Source organism: Acomys russatus, chromosome 1 (genome assembly GCF_903995435.1).
Source record: "Acomys russatus chromosome 1, mAcoRus1.1, whole genome shotgun sequence".
In the NCBI taxonomy this organism is placed as follows: domain Eukaryota; kingdom Metazoa; phylum Chordata; class Mammalia; order Rodentia; family Muridae; genus Acomys; species Acomys russatus.
In genome coordinates this window covers 6767706-6787668 of record NC_067137.1, presented here as the reverse complement: position 1 = coordinate 6787668, position 19963 = coordinate 6767706, and the positions used below count along the sequence as shown (strand labels likewise).

At 43.0% G+C, this 19963-nt stretch overlaps 1 protein-coding gene across 3 annotated transcripts in view; it reads right to left on the bottom strand.

Annotated features, from left to right (window-relative positions):
• Positions 1–7889, bottom strand: part of Pigf (phosphatidylinositol glycan anchor biosynthesis class F) — a 33000-nt gene extending 25111 nt beyond the window's left edge. Inside the window, exons 1-4 of one of the 3 annotated variants that reach the window (XM_051159317.1) lie at positions 7745–7889; positions 6123–6371; positions 4512–4603; positions 2985–3101 (exon numbers count right to left, since the gene is read on the bottom strand). In XM_051159317.1, the coding sequence (XP_051015274.1) occupies positions 2985–3101; positions 4512–4603; positions 6123–6350 (437 nt within the window). In that variant the 5' untranslated portion in view covers positions 6351–6371; positions 7745–7889. Of the gene's footprint in view, positions 1–2984; positions 3102–4511; positions 4604–6122; positions 6538–7744 lie in introns of all 3 variants that reach the window. The other 2 variants (XM_051159343.1, XM_051159274.1) reach the window with 2 other exon arrangements.
• Between the last annotated feature and the right edge of the window lie 12074 nt (positions 7890–19963).

Below are 19963 nucleotides of genomic sequence, written 5' to 3'. Positions count from 1 at the left end.
ACACACTGTCTGCTGCTGTCTCTGTTCTCACACTGTCTGCTGTCTCTGTTCTCACACTGTCTGCTGTCTCTGTTCTCACACTGTCTGCTGTCTCTGTTCTCACACTGTCTGCTGTCTCTGTTCTCACACACTGTCTGCTGCTGTCTCTGTTCTCACACTGTCTGCTGTCTCTGTCCTCACACTGTCTGCTGCTGTCTCTGTTCACACACTGTCTGCTGCTGTCTCTGTTCTCACACTGTCTGCTGCTGTCTCTGTTCTCACACTGTCTGCTGTCTCTGTCCTCACACTGCTGCTGTCTCTGTTCTCACACTGTCTGCTGCTGTCTCTGTCCTCACACTGTCTGTTGTCTCTGTCCTCACACTGTCTGCTGTCTCTGTCCTCACACTGTCTGTTGTCTCTGTTCTCACACACTGTCTGCTGCTGTCTCTGTTCTCACACACTGTCTGCTGCTGTCTCTGTTCTCACACTGTCTGCTGTCTCTGTTCTCACACTGTCTGCTGTCTCTGTTCTCACACTGTCTGCTGCTGTCTCTGTTCTCACACTGTCTGCTGTCTCTGTTCTCACACTGTCTGCTGTCTCTGTTCTCACACTGTCTGCTGCTGTCTCTGTTCACACACTGTCTGCTGCTGTCTCTGTTCACACACTGTCTGCTGCTGTCTCTGTTCTCACACTGTCTGCTGTCTCTGTTCTCACACTGTCTGCTGTCTCTGTTCTCACACTGTCTGCTGCTGTCTCTGTTCTCACACTGTCTGCTGTCTCTGTTCTCACACTGTCTGCTGTCTCTGTTCTCACACTGTCTGCTGTCTCTGTTCTCACACTGTCTGCTGTCTCTGTTCTCACACTGTCTGCTGTCTCTGTTCTCACACTGCTGTCTGCTGTCTCTGTTCTCACACTGTCTGCTGTCTCTGTTCCCACACTGTCTGCTGCTGTCTCTGTTCTCACACTGTCTGCTGTCTCTGTTCACACACTGTCTGCTGCTGTCTCTGTTCTCACGCTGTCTGCTGCTGTCTCTGTTCTCACACTGCTGTCTGCTGTCTCTGTCCTCACACTGTCTGCTGTCTCTGTTCTCACACTGTCTGCTGTCTCTGTTCTCACACTGTCTGCTGTCTCTGTTCACACACTGTCTGCTGCTGTCTCTGTCCTCACACTGTCTGTTGTCTCTGTCCTCACACTGTCTGCTGTCTCTGTCCTCACACTGTCTGTTGTCTCTGTCCTCACACTGTCTGCTGTCTCTGTTCTCACACACTGTCTGCTGCTGTCTCTGTTCTCACACTGTCTGCTGTCTCTGTCCTCACATACTGTCTGCTGTCTCTGTTCTCACACTGTCTGCTGTCTCTGTTCTCACACTGTCTGCTGCTGTCTCTGTTCTCACACTGTCTGCTGTCTCTGTTCTCACACTGTCTGCTGTCTCTGTTCTCACACTGTCTGCTGCTGTCTCTGTTCACACACTGTCTGCTGCTGTCTCTGTTCACACACTGTCTGCTGCTGTCTCTGTTCTCACACTGTCTGCTGTCTCTGTTCTCACACTGTCTGCTGTCTCTGTTCTCACACTGTCTGCTGCTGTCTCTGTTCTCACACTGTCTGCTGTCTCTGTTCTCACACTGTCTGCTGTCTCTGTTCTCACACTGTCTGCTGCTGTCTCTGTTCTCACACTGTCTGCTGTCTCTGTTCTCACACTGCTGTCTGCTGTCTCTGTTCTCACACTGTCTGCTGTCTCTGTTCTCACACTGTCTGCTGCTGTCTCTGTTCTCACACTGTCTGCTGTCTCTGTTCACACACTGTCTGCTGCTGTCTCTGTTCTCACGCTGTCTGCTGCTGTCTCTGTTCTCACACTGCTGTCTGCTGTCTCTGTCCTCACACTGTCTGCTGTCTCTGTTCTCACACTGTCTGCTGTCTCTGTTCTCACACTGTCCGCTGTCTCTGTTCTCACACTGTCTGCTGCTGTCTCTGTTCTCACGCTGTCTGCTGCTGTCTCTGTTCTCACACTGTCTGCTGTCTCTGTTCTCACACTGTCTGCTGTCTCTGTTCTCACACTGTCTGCTGTCTCTGTTCTCACACTGTCTGCTGTCTCTGTTCTCACACTGTCTGCTGTCTCTGTTCTCACACTGTCTGCTGTCTCTGTCCTCACACTGTCTGCTGTCTCTGTCCTCACACTGTCTGCTGTCTCTGTTCTCACACACTGCTGCCGTCTCTGTTCACACACTGTCTGCTGCTGTCTCTGTTCTCACACTGTCTGCTGCTGTCTCTGTTCTCACACTGTCTGCTGCTGTCTCTGTTCTCACACTGTCTGCTGTCTCTGTTCTCACACACTGCTGCTGTCTCTGTTCTCACACACTGTCTGCTGTCTCTGTTCTCACACACTGTCTGCTGTCTCTGTTCTCACACTGTCTGCTGTCTCTGTTCTCACACTGTCTGCTGTCTCTGTTCTCACACTGTCTGCTGCTGTCTCTGTTCTCACACTGTCTGCTGCTGTCTCTGTTCTCACACTGTCTGCTGCTGTCTCTGTCCTCACACTGTCTGTTATCTCTGTCCTCACACTGTCTGTTGTCTCTGTCCTCACACTGTCTGCTGTCTCTGTTTTCACACACTGTCTGCTGTCTCTGTTCTCACACTGTCTGCTGTCTCTGTTCTCACACACTGCTGCTGTCTCTGTTCACACACTGTCTGCTGCTGTCTCTGTTCTCACACTGTCTGCTGTCTCTGTTCTCACACTGTCTGCTGTCTCTGTTCTCACACTGTCTGCTGCTGTCTCTGTTCTCACACTGTCTGCTGTCTCTGTTCTCACACACTGTCTGCTGCTGTCTGTGTTCTCCATGAACTGTCACCTGCTGTCCCTGTTCTCCACCAGCACTGGCTCTTCTGACATCCCTAAGAGGCAGACGATGCCTAGAACCACTCAGGACGAGTATATCCACATGAATAGAATACACATCTCTAATTCTTTTCGATTACTAATGTCACTAAAATGTAAGTTTTAAACTTACCCATTTCTACTGAAAACCCTCAGCCATGCTTTGAGGTTTGGTCCTAACAGACATAAACAAGGAACTGTAGTAAACGTAGACAAAATAACTGCAAATAAAAATGTTTCCAGCACCAACCTAGGATAAAAAAGAAGTGTTAACTTTCAAAAGTATTAAAGGCCCATGTGTACACAGTGCATACAGCCCTCTAAATAAGGACTAACTTACTCCTCCTTTAAACCGAGCACTCTACAGGCAGAGGCAGCTGGATCTCTGTGAGTTCAAGGCCAGGACAGTCAAGGCTACACAGAGAAACCCTGTCTCACAAACAAAGTCTGAAGATCCATACTGAGGACTTCTTGGGGAAAAAAAAGAAGAAGAAAAATATATCAATTTTAGATAATTAGCTTTCTTCCTTATCAGTCTCCAGAGATCTTAATAGTGAACTGCCTTTTTTTTTAAAGCCACATAAAGAGACTAGACTAAAGATCAGCAAGTTTCACCTCAAGAGTTTATGACTGAGGTCTCACAATTTGCATTTTGATAAAATCTTGAACTATGGAACACATTGTCCATTTGTTGATTCCCTTGGATTAGACAGAAACCATTTTCCATGACAAAAGACTTCCCTGACCTGCCTAAAATTGAATAATCTGTTAATTTAATGTGTATATATACATACACATGTATATATCTGCATCTGTAGCTATATGTATGTATGTATATATAATCACTCATTTCAAAATGATCATTAATCACACTAAACTGAAATGTCTCATATAAGAAACACTTGTGAATTTAATTTCCACTAATTTGAAATTGGTCCAGTTTTGTTTTGGTTTTGTTTTTTTGCCTTTTTTGTTTTGTTTTGTTTTAGTTTTTCGAGACAGACTACTCTGTGTAGCCTTGGCTGTCTGAGGTCCAGTTTTAAAAACGGTTAAATTCTAATACAAACATTGGTATTTGATAAAGGAATTGTGTCCCTTAAGAAAATAAACTCAGCTACTCTAGAATCGCATTCATGAATCATTGACATGCTATTTATAACCAACTTACACATATCACAAAGGCTGGTCGCCTGCGAAATCAAGGCGTTTCTAGCCCACAGCCCTCGGCCACACAGAGCTATGGACGCATCCCAAATCATAAACTTACAGCACTGCCAGATTTCCCCCTTTGGCAATGTAATCACAGGGTTGTTAAGTACAAATCTGTAGCTGAGCACATTGTGTTGTAATGTCGAAAGGCTGGGCACCCAGAGGCTTTTAACAGCTAGGTTTTAACTGTAGTATATAGTCATGGTGTTGCCCTGCCCTGCTCACGATGTCCAGCTGGGTACCAGAAAGCTAAATTACAGAAATATGGGAGGAGTTAAGTTGTGTTCCTGTTTTAAAATAACAGTTCTAGAAACAGAACAACGGCAACTGTTTCCTATCTCGACCCACTAATCAAACCCCACTCTGGTTCCACTCTAGCTGCTAAAAGTTAGCAATCATTTAGATGTTAACATAGTAAAACATAATTTTAAAGTAAATATTCAAAACTCACTCTATTAGTGGTGCTCCATATAGAACAAAAATGATATGAAGGAAAAAACAAGACATAAGAAAGTAGACACAGCATTTCAAAACTCTTGTTACCTAAAAGAGAAATGAATAATCTGAAGACTCAAGAAAATACCTTAAAAATCCATAAATTCTGCCACTTACACGCAAATATAACTTGTTCCCATAGTGTCTGAAACAGCTGAACACTCTTTGTAAGATGATGGCCTCAAATCACACCACATGCTATCCCATGCACAGCCCTCCACACTGGCTGTAAAGAACTTAAAAGGCAGGGCCATCAAGGTGGCTCAGCAGGGTAAGGCTGGTCTGCACACCCGACAACCTGAGTTCAATCATGGGGACACACATGGCGAAGTAAAGAACTACCTGCTGTGCTGTATGTACACACACTAAATAAATAATTTTTTGGATTTAAAAGACAAATATCACAGCTGGGCTACATATTACCACTTTAAACTGTACGTCAGTTAAGGTGTTTAAAATGTTATAACAGGGAGTTAAACATGGTTTTGAGTATTTAGTGAGGATTTAAACTTAGCATAATTGTCAAGTATCATAGCACTATTCCAGAAAAAAACAATTGATTCTAATATCTGAAATTTTTTAACAGTTTAGTCAAGGAAGGCCACATGTGAAATAACAGTTGCTATGACTTAATTTGCAGTTAATTTTTGAAAACTCACTCCTTATTTAAGGAGTGCAAAATATGGGCTGGGCCTCCACCCCTCGCTGAGGGAGCTACTGGCAGTTGAGAGCAGTCAATAGACAAAGAAAGTGAGTTTTCTTCAGGAGTGTGGTCCCTGGGAGGTTGGCCATGCTCCGGTGGATACAGGACTCTGGAAGTTACAACAACAACAATGATGACAAAAAGGGTGTGAAGTTGGGCAGAGGTAGGAGTAGGGAATGAATGTGTTCAAAGCACATTGTGTACATGGATGAAATTGTCAAGGAATAAATATATATATTTTAAAACACACATGGGTAGGAGATGACACAGTCAGTGAGCAACAAGCCCTAAGGCGCTTCCTAGACCCATGGAGCATGCTTGAGTCCCAGCCCTGGGAACAGACAGAGGGTCTCTGGGGCTTGTCTAGCCTAGTTGGTGAGCTTCAAGGCCAGTGAAAGACCCTGCCCAGAGCATGTGAACAGTGTTCCTAAAGGTACCGCTTCAAGCTGTCCTCCTGCCTCCACATGCTTTTGCACATCGTGTAACACCCCTCAACACACACACACACACACACACACACACACACACACACACACAAAGATAAATGAAAATAAACTGTGGCGTCTTGTAAGTTATCTTCAGTGATGATAAAGAACGGTGCCTCTACAGGTTCATGATATCTATATTGTGATGCATTGAAGGAGCCACAATTCCACAGTTAATGCACAACAAGGACCTATCAACACTGAGGGCAAGTAAGAGACTCCTGCTGCAGGGAGGGGGAGGGGGAGGGGGGAGGGGGAGGGAGGGGGAAGGATTACTTCCCTTTATATACTGAAAATAACTCAGTCAGGATACACCAACACTTCACGCTCCCACTACTACCTCCATCTAGAAACTTGGCCATGAAAAAGTAATCCTTACCTTGTGTGACAATGAACTTCTTTTAGCGGATACATTCGGTTTCACTACTAAATATAACAGGAGGTTGACAGCAGTCACAAAAGCTGAGCAAGTGCACAGCCAGGTCAAGTGAGCTTCCAATATTGAGAAGTTGTCCAGGAAGAACGATGGAATAAAAATGCTTAGGAAAATTGCAAATATGCACAAAAGATTGGTATATAGAAGTCTCTTGATGTCAGTATCTTTCATGGTGTTTTCTTGGGTGGCTTTCTAGTAGAAAACAATTTGGGAAAAGAAAAACATGTAATAATGATTTTTTTTCCATGTAATTTTCTATGGGCAATATATTTGTTTCAAAACACAGACGATGGGCGTGTAGACTTTCTATTCTGTTACTTCAGATTTCTCTAATACGATGCAAATATCTTTCAAAGCCCTAAAAAGAAAAATTCAGCAAAAATGTAAATATTCATGACTGGATTCTGCAAAGGGGACATGCATCAGAAACAATTAGGCAATTTTTTTTTTTTTTTTTTTTTTTTTTTTTGCCAAAATCGGCAAGATGCAATCACTGTAGTTTCCAAATGTCAATCAAGTATATACTTGGATAGGGGGTGAGAAAGATAGATGGTCATTATGCTAAACTAAGGGTTCCCAAAGCCCCTTGGGAAACAAAGTAACACTGTCAGATGCTAGATTCTAGTTCAAAGCAGAACATGATCCGGAGGAGAAACAGACAGTTTATATGTTATATGACTAAAATTACGAAGAACTTAAAAATAATACGCGTTACAATGTAGTAAAAATCCCGCCCAAACATCCACACAGCAAGGAAGAGGCAGGTATAAAAGGTAAAAGTGCAAGTCTGGGCATTATTCTATCAGTCCTCGGTTAATTCTGGTAATCGTTTTGAAAGGCAAATACGATAGTGATTAAGCAAACTGGATGAACAACTTAGCAGATATGGCCAAGGTTACACACGCTAAAGCCCTTTCATGCACCGCGTGTTCAACAGGAAGATCTCCCTCAGGGTCGGGAGAAGAGCGTAAAGCAAGAACAGACTTGGGGAAAGTTTCTCTGATTCTTCCCTCCGCTTCCGGAGTCGGGCAGGTAATGGGGATGAGGAACGCATCCTCTGAGAGCGCGCCTGGGCCGCCTGCAAACCCCGATCGACCAGCGAGCGGTACCCAATGGCAAAGGCTTGTAGAATGGAGGATCCCATCCTCAGACACTGGCGGCCCCGAGTTGTCCCCCCCACCTCTGCACTCCAGACCTGCGAAGCCGCCTTCCGGAGCCGCGATCGGACGCGAACCCGGTCGGAAGGCATGGCTGCTTCTGAGCCCTCCTAAAGCAGCCTCTGCCCAGGTGCGGACCTCAGCCCAACCCCACCCAGGGTGGCTCGAGACTGCCCCGACATCGGACGGCGCGCGTGGACAACTGAGGGGCGTCCACCCCGGTGACCTGAGAGACAGTGACAGAGGGTCGGTCCCGCGGACGGAAGCCGGGATCTGGGGGGCGGGGGTCCGTCCCGCTGGGCATCCTCTGGCCCGCCGGAAGCGTGGCGCCCTGGAACCCAACTCCGCAGTGGGCAGAGCCGCCCGCACCTGCCCGGGGCGAGCGTGCGGGGTACCCCGCCGGCTTACCTAACTCTGCCGCCCGCCGAAGGGAAGGGGACACCACCGCCTCCCACCCTCAGGTGCGACAGGCTTCCATGGCCCTCGCGCAGGCGCAGACCTACACAGCACACGGCCAATCATTGAAGAGGAGAGGCGGGCCAATAAAGGAAGCCCCGCCCATTAGCTCGCCTGGGCCCCCACCCCCTCCCCCCGGCTTTCCAGGTGTAGACTAGGCGGGAGCAGGAGGGCGGGTTGTGAGAACGGAAGCGAGCTGACGTAGACGGAAGCGGAAGCTTCCTCGGGCTGTGTTGTTGATGGTTTTTGGCGGCTGGTCCTGCCTCGCCGATTGAGTCCACAGTTAGTAGAAGGATGGTGTGCGAAAAATGTAAGTTAAGGGGCTGCTTCTGTGGGAGGTGGAGGCTGGAGGAACCTGACGTCATTCTCTTGGACTCTCGGGCTTTACTTTTTCTCCTACAAGTTGGTGTAACCTTTGTCTTCCGGTCATTCTTGCCTGCCCCTGGATCCATATAGCTCTACGCTTTCTGTTTAGAAAGGTCTCGGTTCTGCACCTCTGTGTGTTTGTTTCTGTCGCCCGCCTCCTGCCCTTCCTGGATCCCTTCAATTCAGATTTCTTGACTGGATCCCAGAGGCTTAAAATGGATCTTTTAAAAAAAATCTCTCTGGTAGCATCGAAATTTGCCAGGTGTAACTAAGTAGAAATTCCAGGCTCTGGATTACATTTTAAGATTATATACAATGAATTATTTCTAGTACTATTAATATGTTCCCTGTAGTATTTGAATTTTTATTTTTCTTCCTCTATACTCAAAAAAACCACGCAACATTTACTACAGATTTTACTTTAAAACCAATTCAGTGGTTATCTGAAATTAAGTTTAATTGGATATTTTGTATCTTCTTGTCCATTTTTTTTTCATTAATACATCATTGAATCAGGAGAGGCTCATTAGCATACACAAAAACAATCTGTGTGGTCACACTGGCTTTAACCCTTTTAGTTACCACTCTGTACTTATAATGAAACCCTTGAAATTTTTGGAAAATATTTGGTTTTGTTTTTTAAATGCAAAAAGTGTTATTCTTACACATGTATATGAATTCTTACATATGTCATCTTGGTAATTTTTGTCAGTTCTGTACATTTAATAATAGGTGACAAAAATTCTGTCTACTTTGACTTGTTTGTAATTCTCTTTATACTTTAAGTGCTTTGTCCCAACAGAAATTGAGGATAGCAGAAAATTGTGAATTAATGTCTCCAAGGAACATACAAATGTTGAGAACTCAAGATCCATTGTGGTACAGTAAATGCACATACAGTGGACTTTAATGCGTGTCGTTTCCTCCTATTACTATTTACTTCTCTGCTCTTCAGAAAAAAATCTAATGTTTTATTATTTTCAACCTTCTAGTCTGACTGTCTGTTTATTACACTCACCTTATAAGTAAACTGAAATCTTGCTCGTACAGAAGCCATAATGCCAGGCAGCCACCTTAGTTCAGTCTTTCCTTGTGTAATAAATTTTTCAAAAAAAAAAAAAAAAAAAAAAAGTTGTTTGTCTCCATTTTTTTTTTTTTTTTTTTTTTTTTTTTCAACACAGGGTTTCTCTGTACAGCCTTGGCTGTCCTGGAATCACTTTGTAGACCAGGTGGCCTCCGCCTGCTTCTGCCTCCCAAATGCTGGGATTACAGGCTTGTGCCACCACGTCTAGCTTGTCTTCAAATTTTTAAAGTTCCTGCTTAGAATTTTCAAATACAGACTGGCTTTTCATGCTACTGAAAGAACTCTCAGTTACCACTCTATAGCCTTCCATTTACTAAGTCCCAGGGCGTTTTCATTTACTCTTTTATTTTATTTCTCCAACTCCGTTAGATCTTTAGGGGATGTTTGGCCCCAGAAGCACATCCGTACCATTGAGTATCAAGTTCACTTCTCCACTCTGACCTTTTCCCTACTTAAACAGTAAGGAATAAATAACTCTTACCCATTACAGAGCTTGATGTTTGAGTCCCTCTGTAGAGAAGGGCCTGACTTTGCTTTTCAGCCTCACTTTCACCAACATTTACCCCTTTCATACTTGAGTTACCAGATTCCGTACTGTACTGATGCACACGCTGACCTTCTGTTGCCTTTCCTCAGGGTGTGTCGTATATGTGGTTATGTGCATATAAATGTAGTTTGACTTCATCCTTTTCACATGTACATTGCCAGATGTTTAAACTCTGTCTCTATTAATTCACAACTATTATACCTGATTGTGCAGCTTATAGTTTTACTTTTTTAAAATGTCTCTAATTGCTTTGAAAATCTGATGAACTCTTTACAAGAAAAAAATATATAAACACACGGATTAGGTTTGTGTGCAATTCCCCCTGGTTGATGTATCTTGTGTGATGTGCCCACAAGCTCTTCAGAAGCTAGTGAACTTGGGTGTAAAGCCCCCTAAACCTAGATTTGTGATTTTATTTTTGTCAGTGCTTTGTGTAGTGGCTTGTTTTTGTTTTTTATATAGTGGTTTGCACATACTAGGTAATTAGAAAATGCTAAAGGGATGAATGCGTTTGTCAGAACTGTTTAAAGTAGAAACAATGAAAGCATATTATTACGACATCTTATTGTTCTATATATTTCGTTTAGAACCAGTTATCCATTGTCCACAGTTACTATGCTAAATCTTCATTCACTGGTTTCTACCCTAGTGTTAGTGGGGTAGACTTTTGTAATCTCACTTTCGAAATCATTATGACCCTCACGCATGATATAGTATAGTTATTATTTTAAAATTAGCAAAGAAATGGGTTTCATTGCTTTATTTCCACCCAGTACACAGAGCAAAATGATAATTCTACTTCTCTTTTGCCATCTTACGTACCAGGTGAAAAGAAACTTGGCACAGTTATCACGCCAGATACATGGAAAGACGGAGCACGGAACACCACAGGTATTGTGTGCTCTCAGGAACCGGGAACTGGATCGCCTGCTTGTGGGTGCTGCTCTGCTCCTTTACTGTTTGCGAAGTGCATGTTAAATGTGTTTACCTCATGTATTAACCACTGAAGAGTGCTGGGTCCCCCGTGATCTCGTACCTCTTTTCCATCATCTGGATCACATGTGTAGCATCCTCGCACAGTCAGGACGTGGTAAATCATTCAGTTATTTCAGTGTATGTGTGTTCGATTCAGCTGAATAAAGTCTGTATTTAAATTAACTTCCAACATCTAAGTTTTATGTTCTTGAACAAACTTAAACTGTTTTCACTTTTTTTTTATTAAACACACACAGCAAGGCCAGGTGTGGTGATGCACGCCCTTAATCCCAGCACTTGGGAGGCAGAGGCAGCCTGATTGTGTTCCAGGATAGCTGGGGGCTTCACAGAGAAACCCTGTCTCCTCCCCCCCCCCCCCCCCAAAAAAAAAACCTAAACCCAACCAAAAAACCATCACATAAAATAAAGTTTATCTCCAAAGGTCGGGGAAACCCAACTTTTTTCTGTATTCAGTCTATGATACCAAAGTAGAGAGATGTTACGGATACAAAGAAAATGTAGGCCATTGCCAAAGCACACCATTGAGACTGAATAATAAAGCAATTATATTTTATGCAAGTGTTTTAAGAATTGAACTATTATATAAGTATTTTTAAAAATTAGATAAAGGTTAACTTATTGATAGGAAGTCAGAGAGTAAACTTTTAAACTCATTCCTGGGTATTGCTCATTATATGTTAAATGCATAAAAGTAAATTACTGACATGTGTGCACTTTTTTTTTTTTTTTTTTTTTTTTAATATATAGAAAGTGGTGGAAGGAAGCTGAATGAAAATAAAGCTTTGACTTCAAAAAAAGCAAGGTAGGTGAGCGCTTCCCTAGGGCAGTCATAAAGCGCCCTTTTGAGGTAGCCGCCCTACTGGAGTGAACTTTTGCCTGTTCCATTGTGTTGGCGTATCAAGTCAGGCTGTTTGCTATAAGCTATTCCTCTGCCCTGTCCCAGCAGGTGAAGATACTAGTGTTACTTTCTACTATGTTACTAGAAGACATGGAATTTGCCTACAAACCAAAGGCACTAAGGAAATATGGGAAAGTCATAAGCTTTGGAGTTGGACCTGAATTTGAATCTAGACTCTGTCTCTTTGTAGTCACGTGACCCTACCCTTTCTAAACAGTACCTTTTTTTTATCTGAGAATGAGGACAAAATGCCTCTCATCTTAAAAACAGTATTTTGACTCAGTTCATTATATCCAATTTAAATTTTTTCACAAACCCTCCCCACTGCTGTCCTGTTTCCTTGCTTCCTTTTACCACAGTGAAGGGTTTTATCAGCCAGAATGACCATCTGGAAAGGTCATGTGATTCCTTTGCTTAAAGCCTTCCATTGGTTTGCCTTTTCCTGTAGAATAGAACCTAAGCTCTCTACCGCGTCTGTACAAGGCCCTCCGTGAGGCGACATCTTCTCTGCTGACTTCGCGTTGTACCACACTCCTCCTCATCTGGCATGTGGCTTTCTCAATAGACTGGCCAATCCCACTGCCCCTAAAGCAGCTCCTGCTCGGGCTCCCAGGGTCCTCCTGAGTCCTTGTCACTTGAAAGTTGGCTGAGATGTGACCCCTCAGAGGGGGGTCCTTAACCAGTGTTTGTCTCCTCGCCACTACAGCCTTCAGCTGGGATTTTCCTCTGAAACACTTACTAGTTATCTGGAAAACGTGTGGGTTTTATCGGGGGTCGGGGTGTCTTTATCTTTTCTCTCTGTCCATCGTATGAGGTTGGTGAGGGCAGGGACTTTGTAGTGTTCACCTTTGGCATTTAGAACAGTACTTGGGTTTCCTAAATTGTGTGGTATCATCCCAAGGATTAAAAGAAGTAATAGGAAAGGCTTTTACTTTATAAGGTGGCTAGCACATAATAGGAGCATATTAAAAAAATTGAAGAAAACAGCACAATAGACTTAAAGGTCAGTATAGCATCATACTATTTGTTGTTGATTGGCTTGCTGTTTTCTAGGACCGTTCGGTTTGTACAAGTTATTTATACGAATTGTGCAACTTCATATACTTTCAATTCCTCTATGCTCATAATTTTTTCTGATTTCTGAGGTGTAGCTATTATTTTTGAGTACTCTAGCTTATTTTAGAAAGTGTACTACTATATTACATTGACTTTTCTATGCCATTATTTATAAGAAGCAAGAATCTCTGGGAGGCTGGAGAGATGGCTCAGTTGTTAAGCCCACACTGCCTTTCCAGAGGACCTGAGTTCAGGTGGGCATCAAACGGCTCACAGACTGCCTGGAACTCCAATTTCAAGGGATCCAATGCAATCTTCTGGCCTCTGCAGCACATTCCCCACTGCCATACAAACACACACACACACATAATTTTAAAAAATCATAGAATCTTTAGAAAGAAAAGAAAAGGCCAGCCAATTAGTTGTAAGAGTTCAGAGATGAACAATAAAGTATGGTTTGAGAAAAGGACTCCAGACATCCAAATCTAAATGAACTGTGCTTAGTCTTATAGGAGAAAGGGGCTGGTTCTCTTGAGTTTAGAAAAGTTAGCCTTTAAAAGTGATCTATGGGGCTGGAGAGATGGCTCAGAGGTTAAGAGCACAGACTGCTCTTCCAGAGGTCCTGAGTTCAATTCCCAGAACCACATGCAGTCAGAGGACTATATACATAGTAATAAATAAATAAATCTTTAAAAAAATAAAAAAAATAAATAAAAATAAAAGTGATCTGTAAACCTGCTCGTGGTGGTGCATGCTGGTAATCCCAGTGTGTGGGAAGCTGAGCAAGAAGATAGTCTGTGTTATGTAGATAAATTCTGTCTTACAGAGAAAAAAAAAAGCAAGCAGAAGGTATGTTTTGTTTATTCTAGAAAATAATGGGGCTGGAGAGATGGATTCATGATTAAGAGCACTGGCTGCTCTTTCAGAGGACCTGGGTTCAGTTTCCAGCGCCTGTATGGTGGCTCACAGCTGTCTATAACTCCAGTCCCTGGAGATCCAGTACCCTTTTCTGCCTCCCACAGGCACAACACACATGGCACACAGACATATATGCACGCAAGACACCTGTACACCTAAAAGAGAAAGAAAGGTTAAAGAAAAAAGTAAAAAGAAAAGACTCTGCTGTTCTGTACACCAGACAGGGTGCCAGGACTGTGGTACTCTACAGAGAAAATAGAAATTAGCTAGAGCATTGTTGCCAGTTCTAAAAGAACTATTCTAAAGTTATTTGCCTAGTGTTTCCTATAGGATTCTAAGTATATATATAGTAGAAAACCCATTATCCAAAGAGATTAGGCCAGTCAGTTGAAAATGCTTATCAACATGAGTAGTCACCAGGAGACATACATGTATCTTATTTTATATTAAAGCCTAAGCTGTAGATGTATCCATCTACTGTTGGGTATTGAGATAAAGCCTTTACAGTCTGAGTCTACTGATGAGAAATTTCTATTAGTTTCCTCACATAATCCACCACCAAAACACATTTTCTGTGCCTCGTGGCTGTGCCTGGGATCCCAGTGCAATCAGGAATCCAAGGTCAGCCAGCCTGGGGGGGTGGATGGATGGATGGATGGATGGATGGATGGATGGATAGATAGATAGATAGATAGATAGATAGATAGATAGATAAGCTCAAAACCTGTATCCCCATCTCTAAAGGATCTGAACTCTCTGACCTCCATAGCTACCTGCACACACATGTGACAAACATGTACACATATACAAATAAACACACACACACACACACACACACACACACACACACGGAGTCCTATTTTCAGTGGCTTGCTTGTATCTCATGCAATAGCAGTTACAACGGTTCGTGTTTAGCCATCCCAAAGCAATAGCTTACATTGGTTTTTGCTTTTTGTAGAATCAGTCATTGCTTGCACTCACATTTCATCAATTTTCATATTTGTCACACAATAGAATGACGCATACAAGTGATAGGAACAGGTCTGAAAATAAATACAACTGACTCTTCATGACTATACAGCTTATGTGGAAGGACAGGGAACACAGGCATACTACGCAGTAGGGAGCCGGGGAGAGCTGCCTGTCAGGTGAGGAATCTGATGGGAAATGATGCAGTCATTAATCATGGGTGTTGCTCACCAGGGCCCAGGAGTTTCTCCTTTAGTGTGAATATCTGTCTTCCTTCCTTTCCTCTTTCTTTCTTTCTCTCTCTAGGTTTGATCCATATGGAAAAAATAAATTCTCCACTTGCAGAATTTGTAAAAGTTCTGTACACCAGCCAGGGTCTCATTACTGTCAAGGCTGTGCATACAAAAAAGGTAAGTTTCTTTAACTTATTTTTTCTATTTACATCAAATCTTCTTCATTTATTATTGATTGAAATAACAGGAGTAGCTTTTCATAAACTGTTAGTCAAACACTCTTCTTTTAAATTTACTAAAATAGAATGTAAAATAAGTTTGGAGACAAAAAGATGTTCTTTTTCACTTTTACGATTAAGTTCTTTTTTTTTGTTTTTGTTTTTGTTTTGTTTTGAGACAGAGTTTCTCTGTGTATCCTTGGCTTTGAAGTTCTTAAAGATACTATTTATTCTTATATTTATAAGTGTGTGTGACTGTGTATGTGTATAGGTGTGTACAGCACACCTAGGCAAATGTGCCCAGAGACCAAAAGAGAGCATCCTGTGTCTTCCTCTGTCATTCTCTGCCTACTCCTTTTTGAGGCAGGGTCCCCCCTGAATCTGAGGCTCTTGTTTCTCAGTCAGGCTGGAAGCCAGCAAACCCAAAGGATCCTCTTTCTCCACTTGCATCTGGAGTTATGGGCATTTGTGAACACAGGTGAATGCTGAACTCTAAACGCTAGGGTACAAGATTGCAGAGCAAGTGCTCTGAAGCACTGAGCCATCTCTCCATTTCCACTAAGTGAAGTTTTAAGCTTTAGATTAACATATATAACCAAGCAGTTGATTCTACTTGGTTGCTCACGTGTTTTCTTTTGTTTCAGGCATCTGTGCGATGTGCGGCAAAAAGGTTTTGGATACCAAAAACTACAAGCAGACTTCTGTGTAGATGTGCTGATGGAGTTTCCGGCTTTCTGTGATTGTACTTTCTGCTGTGACTTTTCAAGGCATTACATGGACGTTCCATTGTACAAAATAACCTGTTTCAAGATGAATGATTGAGTCTAAAACAGGGAAGTTGATCAGTATTCATTTGTTTGCTCTCACCACGTTCTCAACACCAATAATCTAACCAATCTTCTGCCTTAAGTGGTTATTTTCCTTGTGAGCGGTTTACTGAATAGAGTAAGTGACGCTAGTGGAAACAATATGCCTGAGTTCTGTATGCACTTTCTATTTAACTCGTACCATGCATTTTATTTATAGATACTGCAAGTGTGGATTACTGATCCTTTACTCTAACTTGGCACCCTGACTTCGAATTCCTTCCTTGTTCACACGCGTCACAGGTCTTAGCGTCAGCAGCCCCTTAACTAAGTGCAGCATCGTCATGAGCTAGAGTCTGAGGCCGTCACTGCTGAGCGCTTTCTTAGTGACCAGTCCTGCCACAGGGCTAAGACAAGTTGCATTTGTTACTTTAAATTTGTTGTTGAAGCTAAAGTGACAGTTGCTGTCACCTTGAACAAGGGCCCTTGGAGTGCCCATGCGTCCAGATGAGAGCACTGCGTTTCAGAGAGATGCATTCTGTCGGCATTATCTTATATTCAGATTGTCCTGGGAGAGCAGTGCTTGTCCATATGCAATGAGAGTACATTTCTTCTGTCTGGGCATGTTCTTGGAAGCAGGAAACAAACTTTTCTTAATCTTTCCACCCCGCCCCCTTCCCCCTCCCAAGAAATAAATAAAGCAAACATCCTGGCTCTCTGTGGTCTAGATGCTGTTGCTGTAGACTGCTAGGAGACTATATTGAGGAGTCAAAGGAGGGTTTTTTCTCTTGCCTTCTTAGGGTTGGGCCTTCTGCCTTTAAAACCCTCAGCTATAAGGAGACCAGAAGTATAGTCTCTGTTTCCATCTGTAGGATCTTAAATGCATTTCACTATGTAATATGGGAGCTACTATAAACAATAAAAAAGGACAGTGATTATTGCTTTAAAATTACTGTGACGAATACGTCTTAATTTCATTTTGTCTGCAGGGTTTTTCAGTGTTTTTCTAAGAAGCTTTGTTATTGTGTTTATCAGAAAGATTACAAGAATAATGCAGAATTCAAATAGTAACTCTCATCTAGGCACCATGGCGCTTCCTTTAATCCCACCCAGCATTTGGGAGGCAGAGGCAAGTGCATCTCTGTGAGTTCAAAGCCAGCCTGGTCCACAGAGTGAGTTCCAGAACAGCCAGGGCTACACAGGGTCTGTACATAGTCTTGGCTGTCCTTGGAGCATTGAGATTTTGTTTTGTTTTGTTTTTTTGTTTTGTTTTGTTTTTTGTTTTTCGAGACAGGGTTTCTCTGTGTAGCCTTGGCCATCCTGGACTCACTTTGTAGACCAGGCTGGCCTCGAACTCACAGCAATCCGCCTGCCTCTGCCTCCCGAGTGCTGGGATTAAAGGCGTGTGCCACCATGCCCAGCTGAGCATTGAGATTTTTAAGCCAAAATCTTAAGTCATCATAGGACCAGCTGGGCACAGGTCTGTGGGTGTGCCTCTGTACTTGTACAGCAGGTCCTTACCCTGCAACACTGTAGGATGCTTATATCTCAGGAAGTTGGAAGCTGCACTAAGTAGTGGTGAGTAAATGGAAAACAAGTTGGAAGGTCCCAGTGTGAGACTGGCAGGGCTGACTGAGCGGAGTGGAAAGGCTGGCCTCATGGTGGACCTTTCTCAGCGTGCCACCAGATGGCAACCACGCTCTTCTTGGTTTTAATTTGCAACCACTGTGCTAAAATGTCCCTAGTTAAAGCAACCCAAAGGTCAAATATGGAGACTTAAGTCCCCAATAATATTGTGAATAAGCCAGATACGTTTATCATAAAACATTTAAAATGTAGAAAATCAGGGCGGTTGATAACATACTTGCTTGGGTGCATGAAGCCCTGGGTTTGATTCCCAGACTGTATACACTGGGTGTACTGATCTAGCACTGGGGAAGTGAGGCCAGGTTAGAGGCTAAAGGTTACCTGTGACTACATAACAAGTTTAAGGCCATGAGCTATATATAACTAGGAATTAAATTATATAATTTAATATAATTAATAGCATTCAATGTTCCTCTGCTACATGAGACTATCTTTTGAAAAGAAGTTGGGGAGGGGTTTGTGGTTAAGAGTGCATACTGCTCTTTCCCAGCGCCTGGTTTTGGTTCCCAGCATCTACATCGTGGCTCACAAGCCTTGCCTCTGGTCGCCTTACCTCCTGCACACACATGCAGGCTTACACACACACACACACACACACACACACACACACACACACACACACACACACACACAATCTTCAATTCTGGAAAATATATTTAAATGTTATTAAACAGGCAATCTTAAGAAAGATGGAAAATATTAGAAAACGAATCCAGCAACACAAGACAATAATGTTTTGGGATCAATGTAGTATTTTGTTTGTTTGTTTGTTTGTTTGTTTTTTACCAGTGTAGGAATTTAAGGTTGGCTGACATTTTTAAAACCTAGTAAAGGTACCCACCCACATTAGAAAAGTAAAAGCTGCATGACAATCTCAAAGTATAAAGAAAATCGTTTGATTAAAGTTGAATGCTTGGGGTTGAAGGGATGGCCCAGTGGTTTATAACAGTTGCTTTACAATTTATATAAATTATATATAAATATATATATATATATACATACATATGTATATATGTATGTATATATATATATATATATACATACATATATATATATAAATGTATCAGATTCCAGCCCTCACGAAATATTAGGTGTTCCCCTGCAAATGCCTATAACCGTAGGACTGAGAAGAGCAAAGACAGGAAGTTTGCGCAGCTTGCATTCTTCCAACCTAGCAGAGACTCAAGCCCCAGGTTCAAAGAGAGACCCTGCCTCAGAGGAACAAGGAAAACTGATGAAGGAGGGCACCTGATGCCCTCTCTGGCCTCTGCGTGAGCAAATAGATGAGTACACCCACACACATATACACACAAATAGATACTAAATAATGAAATATTTTAAAACATCAATTATAATGGAAGCTGTTATAAAATTAAAATAGAAACAAATTCCTTAGCTACTAAGGTAGCAAGAGGCCCACAACAAAAGTCAAGTGCATTTGGAAGGGATGTGCAAGGCTTTGATCTCTTGAGTCTGTTAGGAAGGATGTAGGGGGCCTCTCACTGTAAGGACAGGCTAGTCCCAGTGTGAAGGTATGGCCCTTCCAGGATGGCATCTACAGCCTAGCTGTCAGTGAGGGCGCCTCCGCGCTACACACTTCGTATTTGTATAAGGTCTAGGTAACACGGGTTGTTCCCGAGCTTACTCTCGCATCAGCCTGGTTTACAAGCATAAACCACCACATCTGGCTCCCTGTATGCTAGTATTTTGGAGAGTCGTGCGTCCTGTGTGAAATCTGGGAACTGTTCAGCCCCCATCCCACTCTTGTTTTCCTCCCAGCCTTGTGGGCTCACACAATGGATGTGTGCACTCTCCTACTTAACAAGGACACCAGAGGATGCCTACGGAGGGTGTCTGCAACTTTTTTGAGGAGTTCATCCTTTATAGAACTCTGTTCCTTTTAACTCCCGACACTGCTTTAACTTTAGTCTCTTTCCTCAGTCCGCTTTGGTATAGCACCCTCCCAGGAGTCACAGCCCTGTGCTGCCTAGCCTCCAGTATCCAAAACCAGCCTTCCAAATTTTGGCCAGTTTTAAAAAATTAACTAGAACAGGAAGGTAAATATGACCCCGGTAGTTTGTCATGGCCACAAGCTGAAGTCCATTGCAGATGAACTAAGACGTTTGATAAGATTCCCATCACAGTAAACCCATAGGCTGCAAATGTTATAAGTGCACTTAATGCATGCAGTGATCGAACACCACAGTCTACAGCACATTTAAGTGTCAGTTGTTACCCTCCCCCTACCTCACACCCCATGACGGTGGGACTAGCTAAGACCCGCCGCTCCATGCTGCCACCCAGCGTCTTGACGAAGCATCGCACCACCGCTCACCAGCCTGGGGAAAGCCCAACATTCCAAATCCAAGTACAGCCTCTGGATGCAGAAGGCTTCCTTGCCGCCCCAAGTTGAGAAGGTCCCAAGTCAAGCTA